We start from the raw sequence: 27,712 nt of genomic DNA, 5'->3' as shown, positions 1-27,712 counted from the left end.
TATAAGGGGGGAGGGGGTGTTTTTCTGGATTTTCCTCCCCGGACGCGTCAAGCCGCTAACGGCTTGTGAGTTTAGGGCTCGAGGGATTTCTCGTCTCAGGCTCGCTTTAGAGTCCTGATGCATTCTAATCTATGTTATTACCGGCGATTAACTCACCCGATGGGAGGGATGGTATGAGGGATTCAGGGCTTTTTCTCGGAGAGGCGAGGGAGAAATTCTGCCGGGCAGTCGAACTATCAAGCTTTTGGTTATTGTTGAGCGACGAGTTAAAAAGTCAGCAATTGTTGACAACTACGCCGGTTAATCAATCGCTTGTTTGATCCTTTGTGCGATACATTATTTTCTACGTGACAGATTTCCGTCGCATTTTTAGATTTTTTGGCTCGCTGATTGCAAATCCAAAACCAGATTTCAAAAATTCAATATAGCAGATTCAGCATGGCTGCCATATAGGGCAGTAGTTAGTGTAGTCTGTAAATTAGTGAAGTCTGAATAAATGTAAATCGCGATACGCAATGTAAAGATTTTTCAAATCATTAATTACGAATTTCATGTCAGATTTACAAAATTTACTCAAGTAATTTGTTTATAAAAAAAATCTCGCGCGTGCAAAATTGTGAAAAAAATATATCTTCTATTTTGACACGTGAAGAATATTCAGTAAAATTCTCAGCCTCTAATCTTAAATACTTTGCAAGAAATAAATTGTTTTAAATCGGTCTTTTCAGCTTTATCCGTTTATAAATAATTAAAAATGAACACACACAATCGGATATGTTCTGAAAAATAATAATAATTCTGAAAAAATATATTTTGATATCACTTTTGTGTGGCATGTTTTTCCTATCCGACGGATTTCTGTGAAATCTACATCTCTACGTTTTTGGATCGCTGATTACAGATTTGAAGTCAGATTTCAAAAATTCAACATGGCTGCTATATAGGGCAATAAATTAGTACAAATTTGAGTAAATGTAAATCATACGCACGATATGAAAGTTTTTCAGATCGTTAATTACAAATTTCATGTTTGTGAAATTGTGTGTGGGAAATTGTCCACGAATTGTCGACCATTTCTTAAACAAATAATTTGTTTATAAAAAAACTTGGCATGTAAAAAATTTTGGAAGAAATATGTTATATTTTGACATATTCAGTGAAATTCTCAGTCTCTAATCTTAAACACTCTTCAGAAAATTAAATTTTTAAATTATTAATATGTCAGAAAAATGTGAGGTAATACTTATTTTCATTAAACTGTAAATAATACATCGTAAAAGTGAAAGAGAAAAAGGTGGCGAATATATTTACCATCGCCATGCAAAGAATTAATCTACTAGTTTAGTCGATTATTCGAAAAATGCTGATTTCGTTGTTAGTTTAATCGATTATTTCGACTACTTGTTTAATCGCTGACGGTTCGTTGATGATTTCATCAGATTTTGATACAAGTTATCTCAACGCAAGCAAATCTATCTTTACACGATCGGTAAAATCTGGTTTGACAGAAGTTGTCGACAAAATCACTAACTCAGGCAAGCGAAATAACCGAAAAAAAGACACATAAAGATACACTTGTCTTATCGCAGAATTTAATATCCGCGAGATTTCATCAGATTTATTTTATTCCGTAAAAACAGGAATTATCCGATTCTCGTCGAGCTTCGTTTTCAACACAGCGCACGTGTGAGAGAGAGAAGTCTCAAGTATTATCTACAATATGCTCTTTGCCTTCTACTTCTTTTTCTTTATCTCTTTTTGACTTAAACCTTACATCTCAAGCCAGAAAAAGATAAAGAATAAGAAATAGGAAGCAGAGAGCACATTGTACATCAGGCTTAAGAGTTCTAAGCTAAAATTATCATGCTTCCAAGCGAATATACCCCACAAAGAGTGTAAAAGATAATTTTAACCCTTAACACTAGGAAGACCGAGGCAGCGAATTTAGCTCCTCGCAAAATTCAAACTGCTACTATAATTCTTTTCAACTTTGCCGCCATATGATATCTTTTTATGACTTTCCATCATTTTTCATGTTCTTAATTTTGGTAAAAAAATTTTTCAATAATATAAGATGGTTGAATTTTTATTTAATTGTTTACCTAGAAGGACCGTTGGAGCCAATTTGGCTCTCTTATATCTGATATTGCATTTTCATATGTCTTACGGGTTTATTTACAAATTTTATGACTTTAAATAGATAAATAAATATTTTTATGTGTATCTATTTGTTCGCTTGAAAAACCATTATATACATACATATGTATACATAGATATGCATATATAGCATTTCGCCGTTGGCCAGTTCATACTGTTTATAATATTTTGGATTTCGCTGCTATAAATTGCTACATGGATTATATACAAGGAAGTTACGTGTAAAAAAATATCAAGAAGAACTTTTATAAAATCTTGCAGAAAAGTTGAATGCCCTATATGTTGCCTAAAGACGAAAGTCTCCAAATTTTAATTCAAACAGAGAAGAAATTGAATCCGACGATGTTTCAGGCAAACGACCATTTTGTCAAATAAAAAAAACTGCAAAAAAAAACCACAAAGTTGGAAAATATCATTCGTGTAAAAAATTTGTGTGCGGTAAATATACAAAGAAAATTATGTACAAATGCATTCCTGTAGTACATAACGGTGTTATATTTCACGTTTAAGTCTTTCACCAAAGACTAAAAAAAATTCAATATAACTAACAATTTTTTTGTTCAATAAATTAGTGATATTATTGTTAAAACGTTAAATTTTATAATCACTTATACATTTCGTTTCTTTTTATTTGTTATTTACGAAAAGATATGCTTGGGGCCAAATTGGCTCCTACGGTCCTTCTAGTATTAAAAGTTACCATCAAAGAAAATCATCAACGCTATCACAGTCGATGGAATTTCACCCCAGTATACATATACGTATTTTTTATATATTCTTTTTTTATTTTAGATGTCAAGAAGTCAAATAAATGCAATTAAATGTTTTATTATTATTGAATATTAGATGAAAAGTAAACAAGTTGCAGCGGATAATTTAACACTTAATAAGGTGAAAATGAAATTCGCATGGGGTGAAATTTTACCCTCGATGGTAGCTTTTAAGGGTAAACGTGTGTCCGATGGACTCGAGCTCTCTCGCGCGAAGAAAGTAAGAAAGGAATGATATCTTACCTTGTCAGAATCTGTGGTGTTGGTCGAGCCGAAGGAAGCCAATGAATTCCTATCGAGATTCTCTACACTGTCGTCCAAAGACGCGCATTCCTCCAAGTCTCTGCTCGATCGTTGACTCGAGCTCTTCTTGGCTGGGCTCTTCGGCATACTCAGGCTGAAGTACGTCTCCTGTATCACCTCGCGCAACCTCTTCACCCATAACTGCTTCGCGTCCATCGAGTTTGCACGCAGTACCACGCGAGTGTCGTTGGTCGGCGCTCGTCCTGTCCACACGGCGAATTTGCATTCGTCGCCTTCAATGTGCTCCGTCACACCCAACTCGGAAGTCATCAGACGATTTTTATAAATATATTTCACCTGGATAGAGAGGAGGACTGTGTATTAATATGATCAATCTCGCTTGACCTTTTACCAAGCATAAATTACGGCATAACATCAATATTCGTATGATATAAATATTTATCCGCTCTGTAGGTAGGTAGGTATTCGGTCGAAGTATAAAAAAAGGACCAATAAGAGCCGCTCGCAGGAGATATCAAGTGCGGTAATCTAAACTTGAGGCTCCTTGGGCTGCTCGTCGCGGCCATACTGGATAGTGATGTCGAGGCGGGAAATGACACATTGAATATTCTTGCGAGTGACATTTCCAAATAAAAAGATCTTTGTGCGAAAGAATACGTCACATCGTTAGAATGTACTTGCAAAATGCTCCGAATATTATGCTTTTCTCTTTATAGTCATCAACAACCATAAAATGATTTATAATATGAAGCTTAGTCGTGCATTCTGTATGAATAAGCATCATATTCAATGTTGCTAAAAAACAAATAAATTAAAATAAATAAAAAAAAGAAAACATCATGTTTTTAACTATTTTTTTACATTTTAAACATGTTTAAAAAAAAGCAAAATACCTGTTTAAAACATAAAAAACATGTTTTAAACATACATGCATTTGATTTTTAGTATATTTTGAACATTTCGAACTTTTGACTTTTGATACAATTTGGAATGTCAATGGTTTAATAAAAAAAAAACTTTATTTCCGGGAATTTGTAAAAAATAGTTTATTTTATTGAATCACCGACTACCTTCCGGACTGCATCGAAAAAAAGTTTTTAAATCATTTCATTTAAACTATGAAATATATGTAAACAAAATATGAATTATTACATCTACATATATATATAATAATTGTTTTTTAATAATCGTATAATAAGATATATATATTTGTGTGTAATATTGTAATGTTCAAGAATACGGAAAAAAGATATATTTTGTGAAAAAATTAGATTTATATCATCAATAATTTTACATCCAAAATTTATATCAAATATTTAAAAAAACATGTTTAAAAAATGTAAAAGTATCAAATGTTTAAAATATATTTAAAATTATTGTTTTAAACAAAACATTTAAAACATGTCAACCCTGCTCATATTACAGTCATCTTACGACTGTTTATTGACTTTTAAAGAAGAAGCCTAATTTTTTTAGGCATTTTGCAAATAAGTATATTCTAGCGATCTGAAGTATTTTTTTATAGGACTATTTTATTTTTTTGTTTGAAAATGGCACGCAAGAACTTTCAGCATGCGTTTTCGAAAATTGTTCAACGATGTATTAATAATACATGTAATAATATGCGTGCCAGGAAGTTCTTGAATTCTCAACATACGTGGAATATTATTTTTCCATAAGTTTGTCAGATAATAATATTATCTCGCCCTCAATTTATGTTAAATTAATTGAAACAAATACGTTGAGTAGCGACAATCGAAAATATCAGTTGTATAAATTATCCGTGGCGCTATTGTTTTTAAATTATTACATTCAATATCTTGCAGTAGATTCTCATTAGCTAATCTGCCTCACTCGTCTCATAAAATTTACTACTGTCGAAAATTAAGTATAATGAAAAAGTGCCTCCAGAAAATACGACGCGTTTATCCGACTGTTAACTAACTATAAGAGCCGCTCGCAGGAGATATCAAGTGCGGTAATCTAAACTTGAGGTTCCTTGGAAAAAGGAAGTAACAAAACGAGTGCGTACGAACCTTTCCGGCAGAATCCTTCACTTCCTTGCTGAAGAGAAAGTACAATTCGAAAAGAAATATGTGACGATCTCTCCCCTTCCTGATCAGTTGTTTTGGGTCCCATACTGTAAAGGAATCTTGCAGTACAACGTCGCCGAGTGTATCTATCCTAACGTCGCAACCTTCCAGTAGACTTAAGTGTAAGGCATCGTTAGCTTTTTTAGGCACATTTAACATCACCTCTAACCCGTCCTTTATCTCGCCCTGCCCCTCTTGGCAACAAGCCTGGAAACGAAGCGGAAAATGTTCAACACAATTCGTAAGCAACAGGAGAGAGATTCCCTCAACAATCACAATAGAAGAAACAATAAAGGTTCAGAACAGAGGTTCCCAACCGGGGGTTGCAAAAAAACAATCTTGAGTATGTGAGGAAGTGATTGTAATTAATAACGATTAAGATGAATTCTGGAATAATCCGGCATTTTTACCATACAATAAAAAAATGTTATTAAAATTATATACTTTTTACATATGTGTATGTATATATTAAATTTCATTACGTATCATTACTGTGCGAAGCCTGATACCATGGATAATAATTTTATAATATCGAAATGATGATTAATTTCTATAAAACAATACGATATAATAATAAATGATTATAAATTAAATGCACTAATTCTATAAATTTTTTCTTTTGTTCTACAATATATTACTGAACTCTTCGGTTTAATGAAAAATTGAGTATCTTTTTTTGATTTTTAACTTCTTACCTTAAAATTCTAATAACTAATTTTTACCATAAAACATACGAATAATGTTTCTTTTTATAGGGAGCGCGAAGATTCGTTAATAAATTTTTAGGAATGCAAAATACAAAAAAGGTTGGGGAACCCTGGTTTAGAGCTTCACGTACCTGTAAGTCCTTAAGTAGCAGCTGATATTTCGTAATTCTTTGTACAGGTTTGATCAGATATGCAGCGATAGGATGTTCTACTCTATGCTTTCTCTGCAATTCTTCAAACCACGTTCCACCGTGCGTCACCAACAGTTGATTGCTCTCGGGCTTGTTTTTACAATAAATTACGTACATGTCGAATTTAGGTGCCTTGAAACAAACAAATCGATACATCTAGGTGTAGGAACGAACGAGGACGTAGAACAATCTATGCGGATAGTTTCTACCGTACCGTCAAATATCATCAACCTTTCGTGTGGCATATTTTTTATCTATCTGACGGATTTCTGTGAAATTTTGCATCTCTATGTTTTTTTGGATCGCTGATTATAAACTTAAGGTCAGATTCAAAAATTCAATATAGCTGCCATATAGGACAATAAAATAATACAAATCTGGATAAATGTGAATCAGATACACGACATAAAGATTTTCCAGATCGTTAATTACGAACTTCATGTCGTATTTAACATTCATCCAAGTTGTTTATAACAAAATCTAACGTGTAAAAAATTTTGAAGAAATATATAATATTTTGACATATGTGAAGAATGTTCAGTAAAATTTTCAGCAAAATTTAATCTTAAATACTTTTAAAGAAATCAAAATTTTTTAGAAATCTTGCATTTTTATGTTTTTTATGTCGCTGATCACAAATCTGAAGCCAGATTTCAATATATACAGGGCGGGGGGTTATAAGTTTACAACCCGAAGTGTGAAGATAGATTGGGTTAAGACAAACATAAAAGTCCCATACCGTTTGGCGAGATTCGCAATAATTATCGAGTTATTAATGACAGAAATCTGAGGAGTGGGGGCGCGCTGGCATAGATGATTGGAGAAGCGTTGCAGCTGCTTAGGCCGCAGCGCGGCCCAGTTGATCCAGCAACTGTTGCCGGTGCGCGGCGAGGGGAAAGATAATGCGCTGCTATTCGTTGTTTTATCTCGTCGGACCTATACGTCTCGCCGTACGCCGCCAACAGTTGCTAGGTCGAGTGGGCCGCGCTGTGGCCTGAGTAGCTGCAACGCTTCTCCAATCATCTATGTCGGCGCGCTCCCATTCCTCGGATTTCTGTCATTAATAACTCGATAATTATTGCGAATCTCGCAAAACGGTATGGGACTTTTATATTTATCTTAACCCAATTTACCTTCACATTTCGGGTTGTAAACTTATAACCCCCTACCCTGTATATATAAAACTGATAATTTACAGATAATTTACTGATAATTACAGATTTCATACCAAATATACAAAATTTATTCGAGTGATTCGTTTATAAGAAAAATCTAGCATGCGAAAGATTCTGGAAAAAATATATATTATATTTTGACACATGTGAGAAGAGAGTATTCAGTAAAATTTTCAATCTCTGATCTTAAATATTTTGTAAGAAATTAACTTAAAAAAAAAAAAAAAATCGCTTTTATCAACTCTGCTTATAATTAAAAATAAATAATCGGATATAAAAATCACAAGAAATGAAACAAGTATTAATATATTAGAAAAATGTGAAATCATATTCATTTCCATTAAACTTATTCATTGTACTTATTTTCATTAAAAAATACATCGTAAAGATAAAACAGAAAGAGGTGGCAGAAAAGTATACTCATCGCTGCCACACAAAATCGGCACAGGTATGCGATACTCACCCATGTCACGAAACAATGTCCCACATCTTCCGGCATGGTCTCGTACTTCTCCAACTCGCGTAAAAACACATTGCTGTGAAACTGATGTATCTCTTCTATGTTGCTAAAGATGATCGATTCCCGACTCTGCAGACCGGGCGGAACGTTTCCCTTGCCGCATCGCGTCTCGTCTAGGAAGCAACGAATACACGTCTCCAGATCCTTCACGTAAGTGCGCTCGGTTTGCAAGAGTTCAGCCATGATGAACTCCTTCCTGCGCGCTGATCTCCTCTTCTCCTCGTTCAGCTCCTTCAGATCTTTACCCTTGATTTTCTCCTCCAACAACGGGTCGGAATTCCGGTCGATAGAGAGGTCTTTGTGGCCCTCGTCGGACTGGATACCCAGGTCACCTTCGATCTGCGTCTTGTAGCAGTCCATTCGTGCACTAAAGTCTTTGTATCGCTGATCCACCTCGGCGACGAATTGCTTGATCGCCGCGGAATGAGCATGACCCTTGTCGACCAGGTTGTCAGCTAGCTGGATGATCAACTTCACCTTCTCCCTCGTCTCCCTCGCGGCGCCCTTGAACTCGTTATGCTCTTGCAGCAACTGCTCGTTTTCGATGCGGTTCTTGCCGACGTTGGTGTGCGTCGCGAGGTACAGCTCCCCGGTCTCCCTTATCCACTCGAGAGCCTGCTTCGCACTACGTTCGAACAGAACGTACTGTTGACAATGATCCAAGCGCTTCTTACGCTGTGTCCAATACTCGAGTACTTTGTTCTCCTTGCTGAGCAACTCTTCTAAAATATTTTTAACTTTATTCTCGGAACCGACGCTGTTGGCCTGATAGCTATAAAACTGCAGGCTACGATTAGTGTACTTTAAGAACGTCTCCGCTGTGCGCCGCACCAGCGTGCACGCCTTCAGGAAAGCTTCCTTCTGTTCCTGATGCTTGCCGAGTAGCGTCGGCACTTGGGCGCCTTTCTCACCGCCCGCGCACCAATCCTCGTCCCTCTTGTACTCGCGCTCCAAACTGTCGAGCACCGAGCGCACCTGCTCCGCCGTTTTGTAAAAGTTTATACTGGCGGTAACCAACTTATGCCGCTCCTCCGCACAGGTCACTAACTGCTGCCACCGTTTAGTGACGTCCTCCGCCACGTCCCTGATGCTCTTCGGATCGTAGTGATTTGCACTCACCAGAGCGTCCGCTCTGTGCTTCACCTGCACGGCGGAAGTGTGAGTCTTCTCTATCGCCACTTGGAACTGATCGTGCTCCAACCGCAACTGCTCGGCGTCTTGCAGATTCTCCGGCACCCGCAACGAGGCCAACAACATCGACTCGCCGTTCCGTATCCACTTGGCCACGTGGGAAGCGTCCGTCTGCAATTGCACCAGCTGGGACGCCTGCTCCAACCGTACCCTCCGCATCTCCGCGAGATCCTCCGCGTCCAACTCCCTCTCGTTCAAGAACTCGAGCAACACCTGCACCCGCGCCGTGGCGCTATGCTGCCCGTCCGCCATGATACACACGCCCGCCTCCTCCAACACCTGCGCCAATTCCTGGCCGCGGTGTAGAACTTGAAACGCCGTATTCTGCATGTGAGCAACCCCGTCGTTGTGCACGCGCAGCAGCTGCTCGGGCGAGCCTTCTCGAGGCGGGCCTTGCAGCTCCTGCGCCCACATCTCCAGCTGACCGCTCGCTTCCAACGCGTCTCGCTCGAAGACGCGTAGTCGCAGGCATAGCTCGAGTCTCAGCTTCCTGGTGGCCCATAGATCCTCCAGTTCCTGCCTCAGTCCCGCTAATCGGTCCAGGGCCGTTTCTATCGCCGATATAGAGCCGGTAGTGTCGGGGGCGTCGGTCGCCTCGCGAAGCTCCTGCAGCAAAGCCTCCCCCTGGGCTATCGTCGAAGCGCACGCGTCCAGACAAGACGACCTGTGCTGCGCGCATTGTTCCAACAGCCTCTCCGCGGTCTCCAGATTCTCCGCGACCTCGTCCTGCTGCAGCTCCTGCCGCAACTCGTCCACCCATCCGGTGAGCTGCAGCCGAGTGAGAGACTATGTGTAAAACTGCACTCGCCGCGGCGTATCTACGCGTTGCGTGAACAACAACAGGCTGACCGACGTAAACAGCCTACGTGGCGCAATCAATGAGTGTAAAAATACCTCCTTCTCGTGAGTGTAAAACACCACTGCCAGGTCCAATCTGCGACGTCGCTGCTCGACCCTCGCCGCGAAGCTGCTAACGTGAGCTTCCAACTCTTGCGCCACCGCGTAGATCTCGTCGGGCGCGCATTCTCCTGTGTGAGCGAGCTCCTCAGCAGCGGTCAGCAGCTTCGTTGCGTTCGTGTAGGTGTTCTACAAACGGAGAGTACGTTGTTGTGACTCATGCCGAGAGCCGAGCCGTACGCACGTTTTGCAATAAGTGTACATGTACGCGCGAGGCAAAACACATCGCGGTCTCAACATCACCTGAGCGACATTCTCGAAATGCTCGTGACTCTTCTGGTAGACCCGCGCCTTCTGCAGATTACGACCTACGCCTGTGTTCTTCCTGATGAAGACCTCGCCGTGGTTCGTCAGCCAGTCGAGAACTTGCTTCACGTCCTCTTGGAACAGCCTAGAAATTATAAATAAACACGTTGCACGTTGAGCGACGCGACGCTACGACGCCGTGTGGACGGAAATGCATCGTCTACATACCTCAGCGCGAGCCGTTGATGCAGTTTGACTTTCCGGGCGTGCCAGCGAGCTTCTAGCGCCCTGTGGTGGCCAAGAATCTGATGGATAACAGCTAAGACGTGAGATGCGCCTTCGCTGTAATCAGCCGCCGGGTTGCCGCTCGTGCCGCTATGGCTGTCAATGTTGTGTCCATCTTGACTCTGCGTATAAATCAGGATATACATTTTTTGCAGTACAAATTGGCGAATCAATCAGTCAGGAGCCAACCAAACAATATTGCATGCATCCCGATCGGTATCCCGACGAACACTACTGTTCCAATTTCAGCTTTGTACAAACCAGGTATAACTTAACTACACGTATGATTACAGCGTAAGCAAGCGCATATGTTTGTTATCGTCCTGCCGAGTAATGAGGTTTATACAGCCTCCATTGTAAAGTCTCTTTCTATGTCCCATGCAAGAGATAGAGCTCAAGTGGAAGAGGTACAATTGATTACGGGAGGTAGTTTCTCTAGCGAGATATCAGGCTCCTATTATTTATCTGAATTGCAATTGCAATTGCAAGAATTCGCCGAACTCTTGCAAATTAAACACAGTGGGCAGTGAGGTCACACAGGGTGTCACTCAACAACGTGTAAAAATGAAAAAGAAAAAAAAAAAGGTAATAATTGTTCCTGTATACACGAATTAACGTACATGTTTTCTGGCGACATGGTCAATTCCTTGCGGTTGATTACAGACTTGCACAAGATGATCCAGTTGATAAAGAAGCTTCTTACTGGTACTATGCACCTAAATAAGAAGTTTACCCAATCCCGCTTAAGAAACAGTCATATACAACATCCATTTTTTTCGTATTTTTTATGTAGATTTAAATTACGACGTGACGGAGTATTGTGTGTGAAACATGATAAAGTAACTTCAACTTTCAATTAAAAATAGAATCCAAAATAAGAACAGGACGAGAAACCAAAACAAAGAAAGACAAATATCGATTACGAGGACGGACGTACGTCAACACGCAAAAAATTTCTCGAGAATACTGACGAGCAAAGGGACTAAACTGTCCTCCAATTTTGATAGGCTTTTGATATGTTATAATCAAGTAAGAATATTAAACACATCTCTTATATGTTTATCGCGACATGTAAAAATTTGAAACCTCTCGAGAATAAGAAGAGTTTCATTTTCAACAGATACTGTGGAAATTGTAAAATATATATATACAGGGTTTTAAATTTCAAACGTAAGAGGTAAAAATTCTCGAAAACTATGAAAGATTAAAAAAAGATAAACGTGTTCCATGATTTCGAAGGGGAAAGAGAATGGCATTATCAGTTTTTTATTTGGAGGGCATTTGCAAGGTTAGTTGAAGATCAACTTAATTTTTTTAAATAGAAAGCCCAATTTTTTATTATATCTCCTTTTTCTACCAATTAATTTTAACAACTTTTGTCTAAAACATTTCATTATTTGCTTAATATTTTTTGAGATATTTAAGGAAAACTTGGTAACTTTTTCAACATTTAACTTACGATATCTCGCTAACTATTCGTAAAAAAAAAATAGTATTAGACTTTTTTTACTTTATTTACTATCAAGAATATATTACTATAATAGTGCCCTAACTTTTGTTAATTTAATAATTTTGAAATTTCCAAAGATCGATAAGTTAACAAAAGTTAGGACACTATTATAGTAATATATTCTTGATAGTAAATAAAGTAAAAAAGTCTAATATTTTTTCTTTCGACGAATAGTTAGCGAGATATCGTAAGTTAAATATTGGAAAAGTTACCAAGTTTCCCTTAAATATTTCAAAAAAATATTACGTAAATAAAAAAAATCTTTTAGAATTAAAAAGTTAAAGTAGAGTTAAAAAGTTGTTAAAATTAATTGGTAGAAAAAGAAGATATAATAAAAAAATTGGGCTTTCTATTTTAAAAAATTAAGTTGTCCTTCAACTGACCTTGAAAATGCCCTTCAAATAAAAAACTGATAATGCCATTCTTTTTCCCCTTCGAAATCATGGAACACGTGTTTTAGCTTTTTTTAATATCTTTTATAGTTTTTAAAATTTTTTACCTGTTATGTTTGAAATTTAGCACCCTGTATATAAAAAAAGAAAGTTTCTACAAAAATTCTACAGTATTTTATTTTTTTACTCTTTTCAACCAGATATTCAGACTTTTCGATAATATCAATTCTTGTTTATCCCCACCTCTCTCGATTATTCATGTAATTTAAACGTTCATACAACAACCAGAATTAAAGAAAGTTTTATGCTGAATTCGATTATATACAGGGTGTCCCATTTTAAATGAGCCAGACAAAAATCTCGAAAAATATAAAAGATGCTAAAAAACATTTTAGACAAAAGTTGTGTTTCAAAGGAGACACAAAACAATTATATTATTTTGATCACAGATAGCGCCACTTTCGAGATATTCATCGATCATTACCTTTTTTAAATGGAAATCCTAATTTTTTATTATATCACCTTTCTCTACCAATTAATTCTAAATGTTTTTGTCTGAAACATTTTTTTATTTGCCTAATATTTTTTGAGATATTTAAGGAAAACTCGGAAACTTTTTCAATATTTAACTTACGATATTTAACCAACTATTTGTCGGAAGAAAAAGTGGTACTAGATTTTTCTACTCTGTTTAGTCTTAAGAATATATTGTTACAATAATGCCCTGACTTTTGTTAATTTGATGATTTTGAAATTTCCAAAAGTCGATAAGCTAACAAAAGTCAGAGCACTATCGTAACAATATATTCTTGAGATTAAATAAAGTAAAAAAGACTATTTTTCTTTCGACAAATAAGTTAGCGAGATATCATAAGTTAAATGTTTAAAAAGTTACCAAATTGTCCTTAAATGTCTTAAAAAATATTAGGCAAATAAAAGTTGTTTCAGACAAGAGTTGTTCAAATTAAATGGTAGAAAAAGATGATATAATAAAAAGTTGGAGTTTCCATTTAAGAAAAGTAATGATTAGTGAATATCTCGCGCGAAAGTGACGCCACCTGTAAATAAAATGATATAGTTGTTTTATATCCCCTTTGAAACTATACAACTTTTGTCTGTAACGTTTCTTAGTATCTTTCATATTTTTCGGCATTTTCGCTTGGCCCATTTAAAATGGGGCATCTTGTACACAACAATGTTAGTTTTCAAAGTCGCATATTTAACAAATATAGTATAAATACAGCGTCATATACCTCGCGTTACGTTTAGCCAAATTCTTACACACGGTACCTAACTGCGGCTTATTTTGCCTCATATTTGATAATATGCAAGATAAATAAACGAAAAAAAATTTAGTTTAGCAACTAAACTTAGTACCATGGATTCGAGTCCTCTAAAGGAAACATTTCAAAATTTCTCTCTAAATTTATTATGTAAGTAAGTAGTCTCTAATAAGTACTTGCGAAACTCATACACTCGGACACAATATTACACTTCTATTCTTTCTGCGATACACAGTTAAAAAAAAGAAAAATATCATTATCGTAAGCATATATAATATCGTAAGTATATATAAGATTATCAAATATCACTTTGAACAAAAGTCCCACTACACACTACATTGTTACACTGAACATTGCACAGAATGTTTTATACTGTTTCTCAACTGTATTTGTCCTTACTGCCGAAATGTTGCATCTTTTATACGTCATACTCAGAAAGAAGAGAAACGTTGAGTAATTAAAAGCCTGTTTTAGACTGTACTATCTTATTTATTTCGGAAGAGATAAAGAGGAAGAAATGATGTGTCACAAAGGATAAATCCTCCGTGTGCTCTCGATAGTGACATGATTATTGATAAAGCAGTATATGATGAATGTGCTTGCTATATAAATTTAATATCTCTTTCTATTAAAGTGAAATATATAGTACAGTCTAATAACAATAATATTGAATAATAATAATATTGAATAATTTATTGAAATAATATTGAAATTTTTATTTGTCGTAGTGAATTTTTCGTTCAAAGTAATATTTAAGAATCTTCTTATGTTTTATATATTTGTTTTACGTGCTTATGGTTTAACAGTTGGTTCTTCAAAGTCTTATGTATTTTGGAACAGTCACAAATACTCATCTGCTCGTTGATTATAAGACTATTTGTATGTGTGTGTGTGTGTGTGTGTGTGTGTGTGTGTGTGTGTGTGTGTTCGCACAGTAAATTCAGGAAGAGACTTAAAAATATTTTCAATAAAATGTAAACCCATGTTACTCGATATTTGTTATCGTTCGTTTACCTCGTAGTATCAGATATGATATGGAATAAACCACGCAGTTAGATACCGTGAATAAATAAAAACTCAGCTAAGTTTAATACATATATCTCATAGTAATAGAGGCTACAGCCCAATGTTTGCATCCCATCTATCAAATATTCGATTGCAAAAATGTACGATAAAATTTTATTTGATTTCAGTTGTCGAGATATTTCCAAATTTACGAAGACAGAAATGGGGAATAAATTTAAAAAATTTGACATTGTTGACAAACCTGAATACACATTCGTGAAGAATATAAAATATTCCAGAGCTTAGAAACTATTTTTTCATACATCTCATAGTTTCCATAATATTCGTTGAAAATGAAATCTCCTCTTGATTTCGAGATTTCTCTTTATTACAATGCTTAAAATGACGAAATAATCACATAAAAAGAAAAAAAAATTTTCTTTTGCTGCTTCACAACATGTCCAAAACCTATAAAAATCAATCAGAGACAGCTCGATCTTTTTTCCTCGTGAGAGATACCTGGGCTATATAACGAGTAAATTATATTGTATGTTAATCATTGCAGAAAATTTGCGGATAGATATCATTTCCAGTAGCACCCAAGTACCAAGCGAGTAATGGATATCCATCGCCTATGTAAAAGCTTTAAAAACTCAATTTTTTTCGTACATAATCGACACGAAATGTATCCGAGCCTGAGGCATGGGCGCTCACATTATGACATACTTGCAGCATTGAACCCAGGCCACTCAATAATGCCTGATATGCATTGTAAACCTGTTAAATATCAAACGAACTTACAAATACAGTGCACATGAAGAGAGAACGAAGAAAAAAAAAATACAATGAGAAAGGAATCGATTCGATTTATATAATAAAACACAAGTCACGACAGTCGTTTGTTGTCGTTCGATCGTAATAGTCGTATCAGATGTATGCTCTTTGTGCGCGTGCGTAGAGAGACAGAGAGAAAGAAATATGAAGTGGACATTTACCTCCGTATACGCTTGACACATCGCTTCGTAGAGTGTCTGATGCTGGCGGATGTGAGACTCGAGCACTGGAATTTCGCTGGGTAGATTGCTAGTGTCGCACGCCTGACTCCAGCCGGCCACATTGTCGACGTACTGTTCTGCTTTATGATGAAACACTACACTTAAACTGAGTACCGCGGTGCGCTCGTCCAGACCCGCGGCGAATTCCTTCCAGGCTCGATCCAGACGACCTGCCACCGCCCGTACATGCCCGGCTGCGTAGTGTTGCGTCTCCAACAATCTGCCAGCCATCGTGAGGATTTTATTTATATTCACGTAAACATTCATCGAACTCATCGTGAAGTGTTTATGCTCCTCCTGCAGGTTCTTGGCCAGCTGATACGAGCGACCGATTTCCACGTAACTTGCGAGAAACACTTCACGATTATGGCAGATCCAATCGAACATCTTCTCGCAATCCTGCTCGAATAGCCGCAGCTGAAAACATTGGTCCAACTTCATCTTCTTGATGTGCCACAGCTGCAAGAGATGCTGCTGCGCGGCGTGCACCGAGTCCAAGTGCTGAATAACGAGTGTCGCCAAGGCTCGGCCGTCGGGATCCGTGCAACTTGCCGCGCCGTTGTCAATACTTCCTCCCTCTCCGCCGGTCGATGTTACATCTAAAAATACATTTAAATTTATCTAGTTAAACGTTCACTAGCATTTTATTCCTACTTTTATTCTTAACTCTAGATTCTTGACTCTAGAGAGATTTGAACGTCTCCAATTTCGCTTAAAAATATCTACACGTTGTCGTACATATTGCGATAAAAATTCTTACATTCATTATATTATTGTTCATTGTGCGAGAATGAAACATAGGTTTTACTGACTACTATTGAATCGCTGAAGCAGACGTTGACCAACAACTTCAATGTCCTCCACTGGGACCTTCATGATCTTCTTCTTCATTTCGTTATGCAGATCAATGCCATGTTTAGCTCCCGCAACATCGTCAGCAAAGTCATTCCGACTAAGATCCTCCTGCAGATCATCTAGTCGGTCGAGAAGATCGGCTGCTTGCCACGTAAAATCTTCTACAACTAATCTTGTGTCAATCCATTGAGCATGATCATACTGTAAGGACCCGTCCAAGTCTGCAGTGAGTTGGGAAGGGTCTATAACCTTTACAAGAGCTTCTAAACTGATTGTGTTGATCTGAAATATTAACGCGTCTCAATGTCAGTTAACTCACAATAAAATATCTCTGTGGACTTAATATTCTAAGAAATTCTCTTTGTCAAGAAATGAATAAAGCATATAATTAATTAATCCCCATATATTTACCTCAAAATTATATTTCTTCTGCTTAGCCAACGAGGTTCTCTGTTTCTGCCAAAAGTTTTCCGGTTTGATCAGAAAGGCAACATGAACTGTACGGTGAAAATGTTCATGCAATACCTAGAGACGATACATCTCTATTAATATCACAATCAAGATACACACAATCCCATGAATAGCACAATGTAGGAAGCGGATGAAATATCTATGGGCAAACTGCACACTTAGCAAAAGATGTCACCTTCAAGATAGGTTTGACAGAGTCCCACGTAGTACCACGCATATCCACAATCACAGTAAAGCGTAGGCCTCTGGCTTCATCGTTCGGAATAGCAAACAGATACTGCAAGAGACGTCTATAATCCTCGGGTTTTGCGCGTTCACGTCTCGGTGTGCTGGGAAACAGGAGCACAGGACCTCCCCTACGGTCTCGTCCACCCGGTAGTATTGCCAAACGTTCTTGCAACAATGGCAATACCTCTGCCGCTCGTGTGCCGTCCATTATCCCTCGTTTTTCATTAAATTGTCATGGCCTGTTTTCACGGAGACACACAAAACACCGTGTAAAATTGCAAAGTGAGCAGCGACGAACATGCATCAGTTAGCAGCGGGCTAACGTGTCTCATGTGCGTCACTAAGTAAAAAAATCATCAGTCGGCCTTAATAAAAATAGACGGAGAAATACAGAAATTGGCTCAAGTTCAACTATCTAGTTTCACCCGGCCGTGTCTGAGAAAGAAGCACGATCGAGATCAGACCGAATCCGCCGCGAAGGCCGGTCCGATGAAATGGTCGTCGAATCGGAGAGACCGCGCACACATTCACGATCGGTAACGCGTGTTCGCGCGACAGTCCTCGTCGCTCATGAGAATCGCTCGGCAATTTCGAAAGAACGCGACGCGAGGACCATTGTTTGCGGTGCGAGAGAGCGCACGCGACAGGGTACACGCGCATCGGAATAGCAGGAAGTGATCGCGCGTATCATCCCTCCTGAACACGCGCGCGCGCGCGCGCTCGCTCTCTCTTTCTCTCTCTCTTTCTTTCTTTCTTTCTCTCTCTCTCTCTCTCTCTCTCTCTCCTTTTCTTCCTCTCTTTCTCTCCGGCAAAATACTATCGCGAGTCGCTCTTTCGCGAGCAGCAGGCTCCGAGACACCGCGAATAAATGTCGAGGACGACGGTGAAATTTCACGGGCTGAGCGTACAATCAATCGTCAACCCCCTCTAGATACCGCGGCTGTCATAGATATGCTTTCTTTCGGCGAGTGTTTTCACTGGCGATCCTTTCGCGTCCCGAACGTTCCGGCCGGGCAGAATTACCGTCGCGCGACGGAGTATTGTCGTCCTTCACGCTCCGGTCTCGCTTCGCCGAGTATCTCGCGCCCTCAGCCAAAGAGACCGGACGCAAGTTTATGTTCTGTTGGCGTGCGGGGGTTTACAGAGAGCGACGAGAGAGTCGGAAAAGTCGTGAGAGAGCGGCTCACCCGCAGGAAGTTCATTCGCGGCAACGCCAGTGTCCTCGTCCTTCCGTGTCGCGCTGTCGGGCCCGAATTCCTTTTCCGAAACGGGACCGGTTTATCGTTCATATTGTCGTGTCATCGGCACTAAAACCTTGGGCGACCGTCACACAAATTAGACCCCGATACTACCGCTGCCATGTTCGGCTGAGCAATTTTTCACAGCTTTGTTCGCCGATACACTGGCTAAGAGGACAGCACGAGTCACAACTCGCGAGGCGTTATTGGGCCTTGAGATGCATTCGCGCGAATTTGCGTATTCGCAACAACACGCTACGTTTTCATCGACGTTTTTCGTCAGCCGAGCTCGACTTCGATTGGTTCGTGGACGATCTGATCGATTAGGTTAATCGTCGTGCCATTGGTGGAACGTTCAACTTCCGACCAATGCGAAGTTCGCGATAATTACTTGGCCAGGACCGTGTTGGGGGCATTTATTCCCTCCGCAACATTCTGCGCATGCGTCAACACGTCACGCGTGTAGCTGCTTAACATATTCATGCCTGCAATGCGATATTAGGGGTTTTTGTAGAACCCGAACCATTTTTTATCTTTTTCCATTTTTTTTTCTATATAGACTGCGTTCCGATATTCATTGCCAGCGCTGAAAATCTATAGTATAATATAGTGACATAAATGATGTATTTTCAATATTCACTGCCAGTACTGGAAATACATAGTATGTGTCACATATACTATAGATTTTCAGTACTGGCAGTGAATATCAGAACGCAGTCACTATCTTGTACCTATATTACTATTAGGTCGTTAAATATGAAATGTCCGATTTCCTTGCACAATGCCAGGCAACAAGCAATAAGAATAAAAATAGACCAATCACAATCGACTATTACAAGAATAATCTATTGTGATTGGTCTATTTTTATTCTTATTGCCTGGCATTGTGCAAGGGACTTAAGTACTAAGGCTGCGTTCCGAAATTCACTGCCAGTACTGGAAATTTATAGTATACGTGACATAAACTATATATATTCAGTACTGGCAGTGGATTTCGGAACGCAGTCTAAGTTCGACATATCTAACATTTTACCTTTACAGTTCTTGATTTTTTTTTTTTATGAAGGTACATCATCACTCTTTCAAACGCATGTTTTGATTTGTGATTATCTTTCGAAATGTCTTTGTTACAGCAATCTTTGTGTAACCATGGATAAGTTAAAAATTCGTGTTATTTTCGAATATGAGTTCCGTCGTGGAACCAATGGCCACGTTCAGCAGACTCAACAATTGGACAACATTACTAGACTTACCACTGAATCTCGCTCCTGATTGGTAAATATTTCTGGGTCTATGAAGAATCTAAAAGAATGCTCCAATCACAGACAATGATCACTAAGCGCTCTCTGATCACTTTGTTCTACTGAACGCGGCCATTGTAGCGCAGACTCGAAATATCAACGAAGTGTTTGGTGAAGATGTGACTAATGAACGCATAGTACATCGATGGTTTGAGAAGTTTCATTTTGGCGATTTTAAGGCCAATTGTTCCAACTTGGTGGTAAGTTAACTGATAGTTAAGCTAAATCGTATCTCCGTTTTTGTCTAAGTTGAAGGAAAATCGAAGACAAACATAGGATTTAACTATCAGTTAACTTACCAAGAAGTTGGAACAACCGGCCCTTAATCTTGAAAATGAGCCAAATGACCCGAGACCAATAAGGTGGATAATGATGAGCTGAGGACCTGCATATCGATAGTTGTCGATGTCGTTAGCGGCATTGCGCAGGTTTTTCATATAACAAAAAAGCTGCGCAATACTGCTAACGACACCGACAAATATCGGTACGCGAGTACGGAATGCAGCCCCAGTGGTGCGATTCTGTAACTCCAATAACGAGTTACAGAATCGCGGTACTGTGGTGCGATTCTTTAACTCGTTATTGGAGTTAACGGCACTTTCGTTATCGTTACGCAGCTTTTGCCGTAGAGTTACAGAATCCAGCTGCAGCAACAGTTGTAAAGGCCATTATACATATTTACCATAAGACAACGATAAGCGATTTCAACTAATCGCGTTACTCGATTCGGCCGTTCGTATTCGTAACCGAACAATTAACATGATTAATTGAATAAACACGATTAATTGGAACTTTACTGTTACATCTTACATCTGTACATCTAAAATGTGTGTAATAGCCTTAAGATCGACTGGGCTGCTTTATAGCCGAGCGGCTGAACTGCTCCTCCAATTCCATCTCAGCGTGCGCTCGCATTCGTCAGATTCCTATAATTAATAACTCGATAATTATTGCGAATATCGCAAAACGGCATGGGAGTTTTATATTTCTTTTAATCCGCTTTATGTCTTCACGAATTCCTCGGGCCGAATTATAGAACACCCTATATATATAAATACTTACGCACTTGCTTAAATTATATTGATAGTAAGTACGTGCGTATTTTAATTTTATAAAATCAATAAAATAAATAAATAAATAAATAAAATGACGTTTAACAGGTTAATAAAATATATCATTGGTGCGTATGCGCGAAATAAGCTCAATGCTCTTTTATCTTCTCATTTACGAGGAAAATCACACGAAGATTAGCTATTTGATTCCGGAATTTGATTCCAGAATGAATTTCATATTTCTTTTTTTATTAACGTCATAAAGTTATTAATATGAAACTCAGTCACACGGAATCATTCCGCACCAAGCCTCATATTAGTCATCTTACGGTTCAAAAGAAATTTTTGGAATACTTCACGAGTATGCTCTATATATATAACAATCTGAAATATTTTTCCATACATTATCTACTTGCAAATGACGCAAGAATTTTGGGCATGCATTCTCTCTTTACTGATGTCATCAATCAAGAGTTCCGAGGGATCAGAAGTTTTAAAAATAGCACTAATCCGTCTGAGAAGATCTTGATATTCAATAATACAATCAAAAAGTTGTTCGGACCTGATAAATTTAACTTATACTGTATGTCCTAAGAATTATGATTGCAGGAGGTTAAAAATAAAATCGGACTGAAAAGTATCCTCATAAAGCAAGCTTTACTCGTAAGGAGTGTAAAAAAGTAATTGAGAACAATGTGTGAAATAAAATAAACTGTTTTATTAAGTTCCTCTGCGACTCTTCGATTTTTGTGTTTTTATACAGGCACGTCGTTTCATTGTTTCATAATGACATATCCTCCTTACCCATCAAAATCTCATTTATGCCGTTACACCATTTAGAGATATAAAACACGACTGTGTAAGATACTACGAGTTCTTTGAGCACATTACGGTGTTGCTGACAGTTCAGCCAACGTAAATCCAACGACATGTATAATTCAGTTTCCAACATCAACGCCGTGTGATGCAAATAACATACGCTACTCATTCTCTGTGCCAGTATATTATCAGCGTCCTCGAGAACCTTCAGCAAACATTTGCTGGGAGCTAACTCAGATTTGGCCGAATCCGAAATGAGATTCTTACATACTTCGCATTCTCCGACGTGTGAATTGTTCAGGATTCTCTCCGTGATAGAACTAAACATACTATCATTATTTTCTGTTGCGTCTGAGGACGTCATCTCTAAGTCTAACATCAAATTCTCCGTTACGGTGTCATTGTTCATGCACGACACCTTGAAGCTGATGAATTCTTTTAACGTAAACAATAACGGCCCGTCCGTCTTGTTCTCGCTGTTATCTTTTTCGGTGCAACCTGATGCTAAATTACCGAGCAACAGCATCTTGAAAGAACTCTCGAATTCCGAACACGTGGGTTTAACGTTCCTCTCGCCGAGGGACCTGATCTGCCCAAAGAAATTCGCGAGCGAATCCTGATTTAAGATTCGCGGCTTGAAGTATTTGAATTTATATATTCTCAAAACTTTCCATAATCTGCGGAATCCCTCTATAGTGGATATCCAGTTCTTCAGGATGACCGATTCTTTCAATGGTTTCTTGTCTGTCGGATCGACAAAGCGCATCCTGCGTAGCCTCTTCGCCGCTCTTCCCCAAAATGATGAATGCGGACTGTCGTGCGAAACGACGACTCTTAGTGATTTCTCCGGTTTCAAGGTGTATCCATTCACAGAATCAAACAGACGGTCGAAAAAAAGTATCATATCCGCCGTATCGCGTCCTTCCTTCTCCGGCATTCTTAATGGTCCATGAATTGTGTTCACTTGTCCTGTGGAGGGACAAATTTAATTAGAGTTGACCACTTATAAATATATCAACACATTACGGAATATGTGTACATATTTCAGCCAACTTTAGACAAAAACTGGGTGCACAACTTGTACATTTCATGAAATTCTGACATATTCTAAAAACCATAAAATACTGGCAATATAGTCACATGTTCCCAATGTATGACTCCCGATTCATATGTACAACAATAACCTTGGATTGTTTCATTTTCTTCTTCATCCAAATTACTTTCGTTTGATATGAACAAAATATATCGAATGTCAAAGTACAAGTTTATCGAAAAGTGTACTTGATGCTGGTAATAGGCTGCAGTTAGTTAACTTAAATATCTGCTTAAATATTACACTGAATTAAAATGGAACAATCACAAATGCAATTGAGAAAAATTAATTAAAATGCAAAAAATAAAATAAAAATCGATTAAATTGATTAAATCGATGGTAAAAATAAGAGTAGATTAAAATGGAGAAGTTATTGAAATAATCAAATAACGATAATTGAAATAGAAAGATTAAAGCTGAATTGAAAAAAATAAATAACAAGTATGCATATTAATAAAAATTGTAGCATCATGGTTTGAAATGTGCATATGTAAAAATGTGAAGAATTAATAGTGAATTTTAAGCAAATGTATTAAAATTAGCAATAACGAATTTTAGCTTTTAAAACATAACAGTGTTTAATCTATCCAATTTTAGAACTTGTATTTATTGAGACTAAGAAGCAGACTAAGTCTCAGAGATCTAAGAATTATAACATATAAAACATCTAGTCAATTCAAGTAAACCAATTTTGCATAAGATTCGTGCAGAGTCCTTTTAACAAAAAGAACATACTACAAGCTCAATTGAATTCGTGACTATTTAATATTTTTTGTAAAAAAAATTACATTGTCAATTCAAATTTTTCGCAAAGAAAATTTATATTTTGCTTTTTAATTCATATACTGTCTAACATACACACGTGTGCGCGAGCAGCAAATTTCCTTTTAATATTTGTGAGTTACTTTTTAATTATTATTATCTTAATTTGATTAATTATTACTTTTTTAATTATTATTACTTTTTGTGATTTTTGAAACATACTTTGTAAAATTTTATCGTTAGTTTATTTCATATTTGACTGCTTTAAGAAAATACAAAAAGATATATTTTTATATCCTTTGATAATTATGGCAATTTTATTGGTTTGTTCCTTACAAATAAAAATATTAAATTTCTCTTCATATTATGCTTTCTTGAACTCTTAAAAGATTTTTTTATTTATTTCAAAACTTTACTGAGTCCTAGAGGAAATTTTTCAAAAAAGAATAGCAGTCCATAATGTGCTAACCATCTATGGATATTTATATTATACTTGTACAAACGTTTACCTTCCAGCTTGGTATGGTGATGTATAAAACCACCCATCGTCATGCTTAAAACTTGCGCAGCATGTTTAACTTTCTTAATGCTCACTTTATCTTTTATTACATGCTCTGTAGTAATTTTTGGCATCAATCGATACATGCTGTGAGTTAAATCCATATGATAGGCTTGCTCAATAATCTGCCACGACGCGAATTTTCGCTCCTGCTCTTCTGCACAGTCAAACTCGAGATCATAGTTCAATAAATTATTGCGTATGCCTTTAATAAGACACGGCGGATTATACAGTGGAATTATAGTGCGGTTTTTTATTATTATATCACCACCTAGAAAGATACAAAGCAACTAGCGAATCTTCCTCTAGTTTCAACATTTTTATTCAGCAAGTGTTTAAGATAAAAACGACTGTAATTTTTGCACCAGTATAACAGTAACTTGTTTCAAAACGTGCTTACAATATCGTTCTCCCAGTCGTAACATCTGTTTAGCCGCCTCCAATTTCAATTTATTCACAGCCGCAAGATCTCTCTTTCCATCTTTACATACGAAAGCTACTAGATTTAATCCGCTGTCAATTATAATTGTGGAAACAGTTTTGATCCATTTCACAAGTTGATCAGTTTTTGTAGCACCATCGCAGAAATAATATGCCAATGGTAACTTCCATCCGCTTTGTATGCCACGTACCATAAAAACCAATGCATGATCAACAAATAGTGCATTCCTCCTGCCCCCAAAATCTTCAAAACCAATAATATGCTTTTTTTTCATATCATAATCTAAGTGAGGTTGTAATAACATTTCATCCCACATTAAAATACACAGTTTATCTTTCTGTTTCATCATTCTTACTTCTTCTTTCAAGCGTTGGTTTATAAAATTAATTGGACCAGGATGAATGTTAATTTTCTGGAGTATAGGCCATAGCGTGTATGTACTAGGCAGATCAAAAACTTGTGTCAAGTATTCATAATATTTACTGGATTGTTTCATAATGGACAAAGCTGCAATCTTTTCATCTAATGTGAAATATCTGTCCTATAAGCAGAATAAAATTGGTTTATCAAACATTTCTATTTTTATAGTAGTATAATAAATGTTTTGTGTACATACCTTGGGTTGACATTTTAATGCTCTCATCTGCATCTCAATAAATGTTCGTTGAGTAGGTGTTAGCGAGCACAACAGCTTTTCTATAGCAGGACTTTTGCTATATTGTTTGGCTTGTCTTATACGCTGATGAAATGACAAATGTTTTCTTGATACGGATTCTTGCTTCTTTTTCAATATACAAGCCACTTTATACAACTTCCACATTTTTGGTGTAAAGTGTTGGAAGTACCTCATATGTTCATTATACGAACATTTTGAATTTTTTGGTGAAGAGAGCCCTGCCTTAGATGAATCGCCATTACTAGTGATTTCTGATACTTTTGATGTAAATTGTTCATTTTCTGTTTTAATTCCTTCAATAGAAGGAGTTGTAGTTCGAGTACATGAAATTTCTGTTCTAGAATTTTTCATAATGGAATCTATCTTCGAATTGCCATTATTGTTACCGTTATCTGGCAAAAATAATGATGGTACAACACCAGGTTTTAATCTTCGTAACCTATATATTGATTCATAGTCACTTTCTGCAAAATGTTTATAACACACAACACACTTTTTTATTTGATCGTCGGTAAGATGCTTAATCTTCTCTGAATAAATAGCCATTTTCCATCTCTTTGCCAGAGTTGCATCTTTGGGGAATGAATGAAAGGGTAAATGTACGCCTGAGGAACACCCCAAAACACAGCACTGTCTACCCATAACCTAAAATAAAAAATTTGACGTTAAACATTTATTTCCAATCGTTAACTTTATATGTAACGATTATATTTACTGCAGTCACACATGTACAATGACAATTGTAAACTATTTCTGTAACTGCTACGACTTTAATTTTTCATTTCGCAAATTTTCATATGTTTGAGTTACAACAAAAAACTACACAAGGGAAATACAAGCTGCGTTCCGATATCCATTGCAAATACTGAAAATCTATAGTTTATATATAACTATAGATTTTTAGTACCGGCCTAGTTACAACACCAATCGTTTAATACGCATACCAATTAAAAACTTTCTATTAAATTATCTTAATTTCAGCTATTGTAAACAATATATTCAATTGTAAGATACGTTGCGTGGTTAACTAGAGTAGAACACCGTTGTTTATACACCATGAACTAAGGAATAGGGGAGCGGTGCACAAGCTATAGCGGGGTAAAGGCCATCAACACACAAATGAACATAAGCAGTAAACGTAAGCAGTAAAGAAACTGACCAATCACAATCAATTATTCTCGTAAGTTTTAAAATGGCGTCTTCAAGTTTCGATTGTGATTGGCCGATTTGCTTACTGTTTACGTCTTACTGCTTAAAGCCTGGTCTACAATATGTGTTGTGAGCTGTAAGCCGTAAGAACTGACCAATTATAGTCGATTATTTTTGTAATAATCGACTGTGATTCCCCAATTCTTACAGATTACAATTTACGACACGTATTGTAGACCAGGCTTAAATTCGTTTGTGTGTGATGGCCTTAGGGCACAGATTTCTGCATAACGCATAATACACAACGCATAAGAGAATCAACCAATCAGAGTTCTTCATTTCTATCCTGAGGAAGGAAATGAAGAAAACTAATTGGTTTATTCTCTTATGCATTGTGTATTATGCGTTATGCAGAAGTCTGTGCTCTGGCCCTTAATATTTTGTGGCGGGAAAAAGCCGCCATATTTGTTTCTTTTATTGCGGTCCATTTAAATGCATTTATCAATGCATTTGTAGTATCAAATAGACCGCAGCCTCAAGATAAAATTTAAACCGGTGTTTACAGTCGGATCTTATATTTTAATATAATTACCTTAAGTTCATTTTTAGATGTTGTACGGATTGTTTTATTGGCTAGGAAGTATCTGAGGATAAATTTAAGACGATCTTAAATATGAAACTTATATAAAAATATCACTCATAAAATTATAAAAAATCACATTATATATTGCTTTACATTCAATATTTTTATTTAATACATTTTAATAAATGAAAGTACAAAAAATGACAATATAATGAATCTTTGAACATTTCTAAATATTTTAGAATTTATAATTTGCAATTATTTAAATATTTAGATATTTTATCTTATATAATTCGTTACTGGATATTCTGGCACTATACACTTAACCTTTTTGCTATAAAATATTAATTTTCATAATTTATATGCACCTAACCTCTTAGTCATAACATTTCACAGACATATGTCTACGTGTGAACTAGTGTGAACTGGTAGAAACTAATATGGCAGAAAGCAATTCCCCACACATGCCTGAGTTTACACCCCTCTCGCCAAAATAATGCTTTAAGGCCGGTATTCATAGTCAGGTCTTTAAGACAGTCTTAAGTTCACTTTCAAATACCCCGTAGCCAATAAAATAATTTATACAGCATCTGAAGATGAACTTAAACACAATATACACAGTAGCGACACTCTGTCGGCACTTTGATGTTAGCGTAGTTAAAAATAAATGCATACATGCGCAG

At 37.2% G+C, this 27,712-nt stretch overlaps 2 protein-coding genes across 10 annotated transcripts in view; both read right to left on the bottom strand.

Annotated features, from left to right (window-relative positions):
* Positions 1–18,800, bottom strand: part of trio (trio Rho guanine nucleotide exchange factor) — a 41,464-nt gene extending 22,664 nt beyond the window's left edge. For 2 of the 6 annotated variants that reach the window (XM_025303782.1, XM_025303781.1), the window contains exons 1-14: positions 18,543–18,800; positions 17,303–17,594; positions 17,068–17,181; positions 16,614–16,938; positions 15,742–16,400; positions 15,416–15,523; positions 11,177–11,272; positions 10,500–10,678; positions 10,269–10,416; positions 9,963–10,154; positions 7,821–9,836; positions 6,123–6,314; positions 5,228–5,491; positions 3,171–3,527 (exon numbers count right to left, since the gene is read on the bottom strand). In XM_025303782.1, the coding sequence (XP_025159567.1) occupies positions 3,171–3,527; positions 5,228–5,491; positions 6,123–6,314; positions 7,821–9,836; positions 9,963–10,154; positions 10,269–10,416; positions 10,500–10,678; positions 11,177–11,272; positions 15,416–15,523; positions 15,742–16,400; positions 16,614–16,938; positions 17,068–17,181; positions 17,303–17,563 (4,911 nt within the window). In that variant the 5' untranslated portion in view covers positions 17,564–17,594; positions 18,543–18,800. The remainder of the gene's footprint in view (positions 1–3,170; positions 3,528–5,227; positions 5,492–6,122; positions 6,315–7,820; positions 9,837–9,962; positions 10,155–10,268; positions 10,417–10,499; positions 10,679–11,176; positions 11,273–15,415; positions 15,524–15,741; positions 16,401–16,613; positions 16,939–17,067; positions 17,182–17,302; positions 17,595–18,542) is intronic. The other 4 variants (XM_019842000.2, XM_011143244.3, XM_011143246.3 and 1 more) reach the window with 3 other exon arrangements.
* A 2,840-nt stretch (positions 18,801–21,640) lies between these two features.
* Positions 21,641–26,386, bottom strand: LOC105184438 (uncharacterized). Of its 4 annotated transcripts, none has more exons than XM_019842014.2 (5): positions 26,242–26,386; positions 25,238–25,942; positions 24,580–25,162; positions 24,130–24,450; positions 21,641–22,734 (listed from the first exon to the last, which is right to left on the bottom strand). In XM_019842014.2, the coding sequence occupies exons 2-5, from the start codon at positions 25,937–25,939 to the stop codon at positions 21,728–21,730; spliced, it is 2,613 nt and encodes an 870-aa protein (XP_019697573.1). In that variant the 5' UTR covers positions 25,940–25,942; positions 26,242–26,386; the 3' UTR covers positions 21,641–21,727. The 4 variants fall into 4 exon arrangements, with proteins under 4 accessions (XP_019697573.1, XP_019697575.1, XP_019697574.1 ...); XM_019842016.2 differs by having other exon boundaries at positions 26,312–26,379; XM_019842015.2 differs by lacking the exon at positions 26,242–26,386 and adding an exon at positions 26,013–26,151.
* Between the last annotated feature and the right edge of the window lie 1,326 nt (positions 26,387–27,712).

Source organism: Harpegnathos saltator, unplaced genomic scaffold (assembly GCF_003227715.2).
Source record: "Harpegnathos saltator strain DR-91 unplaced genomic scaffold, Hsal_v8.6 scaffold573, whole genome shotgun sequence".
NCBI lineage: Eukaryota > Metazoa > Arthropoda > Insecta > Hymenoptera > Formicidae > Harpegnathos > Harpegnathos saltator.
Note: the sequence above shows the minus strand (reverse complement) of the source record. Positions and strands in the feature narration are given on the sequence as shown.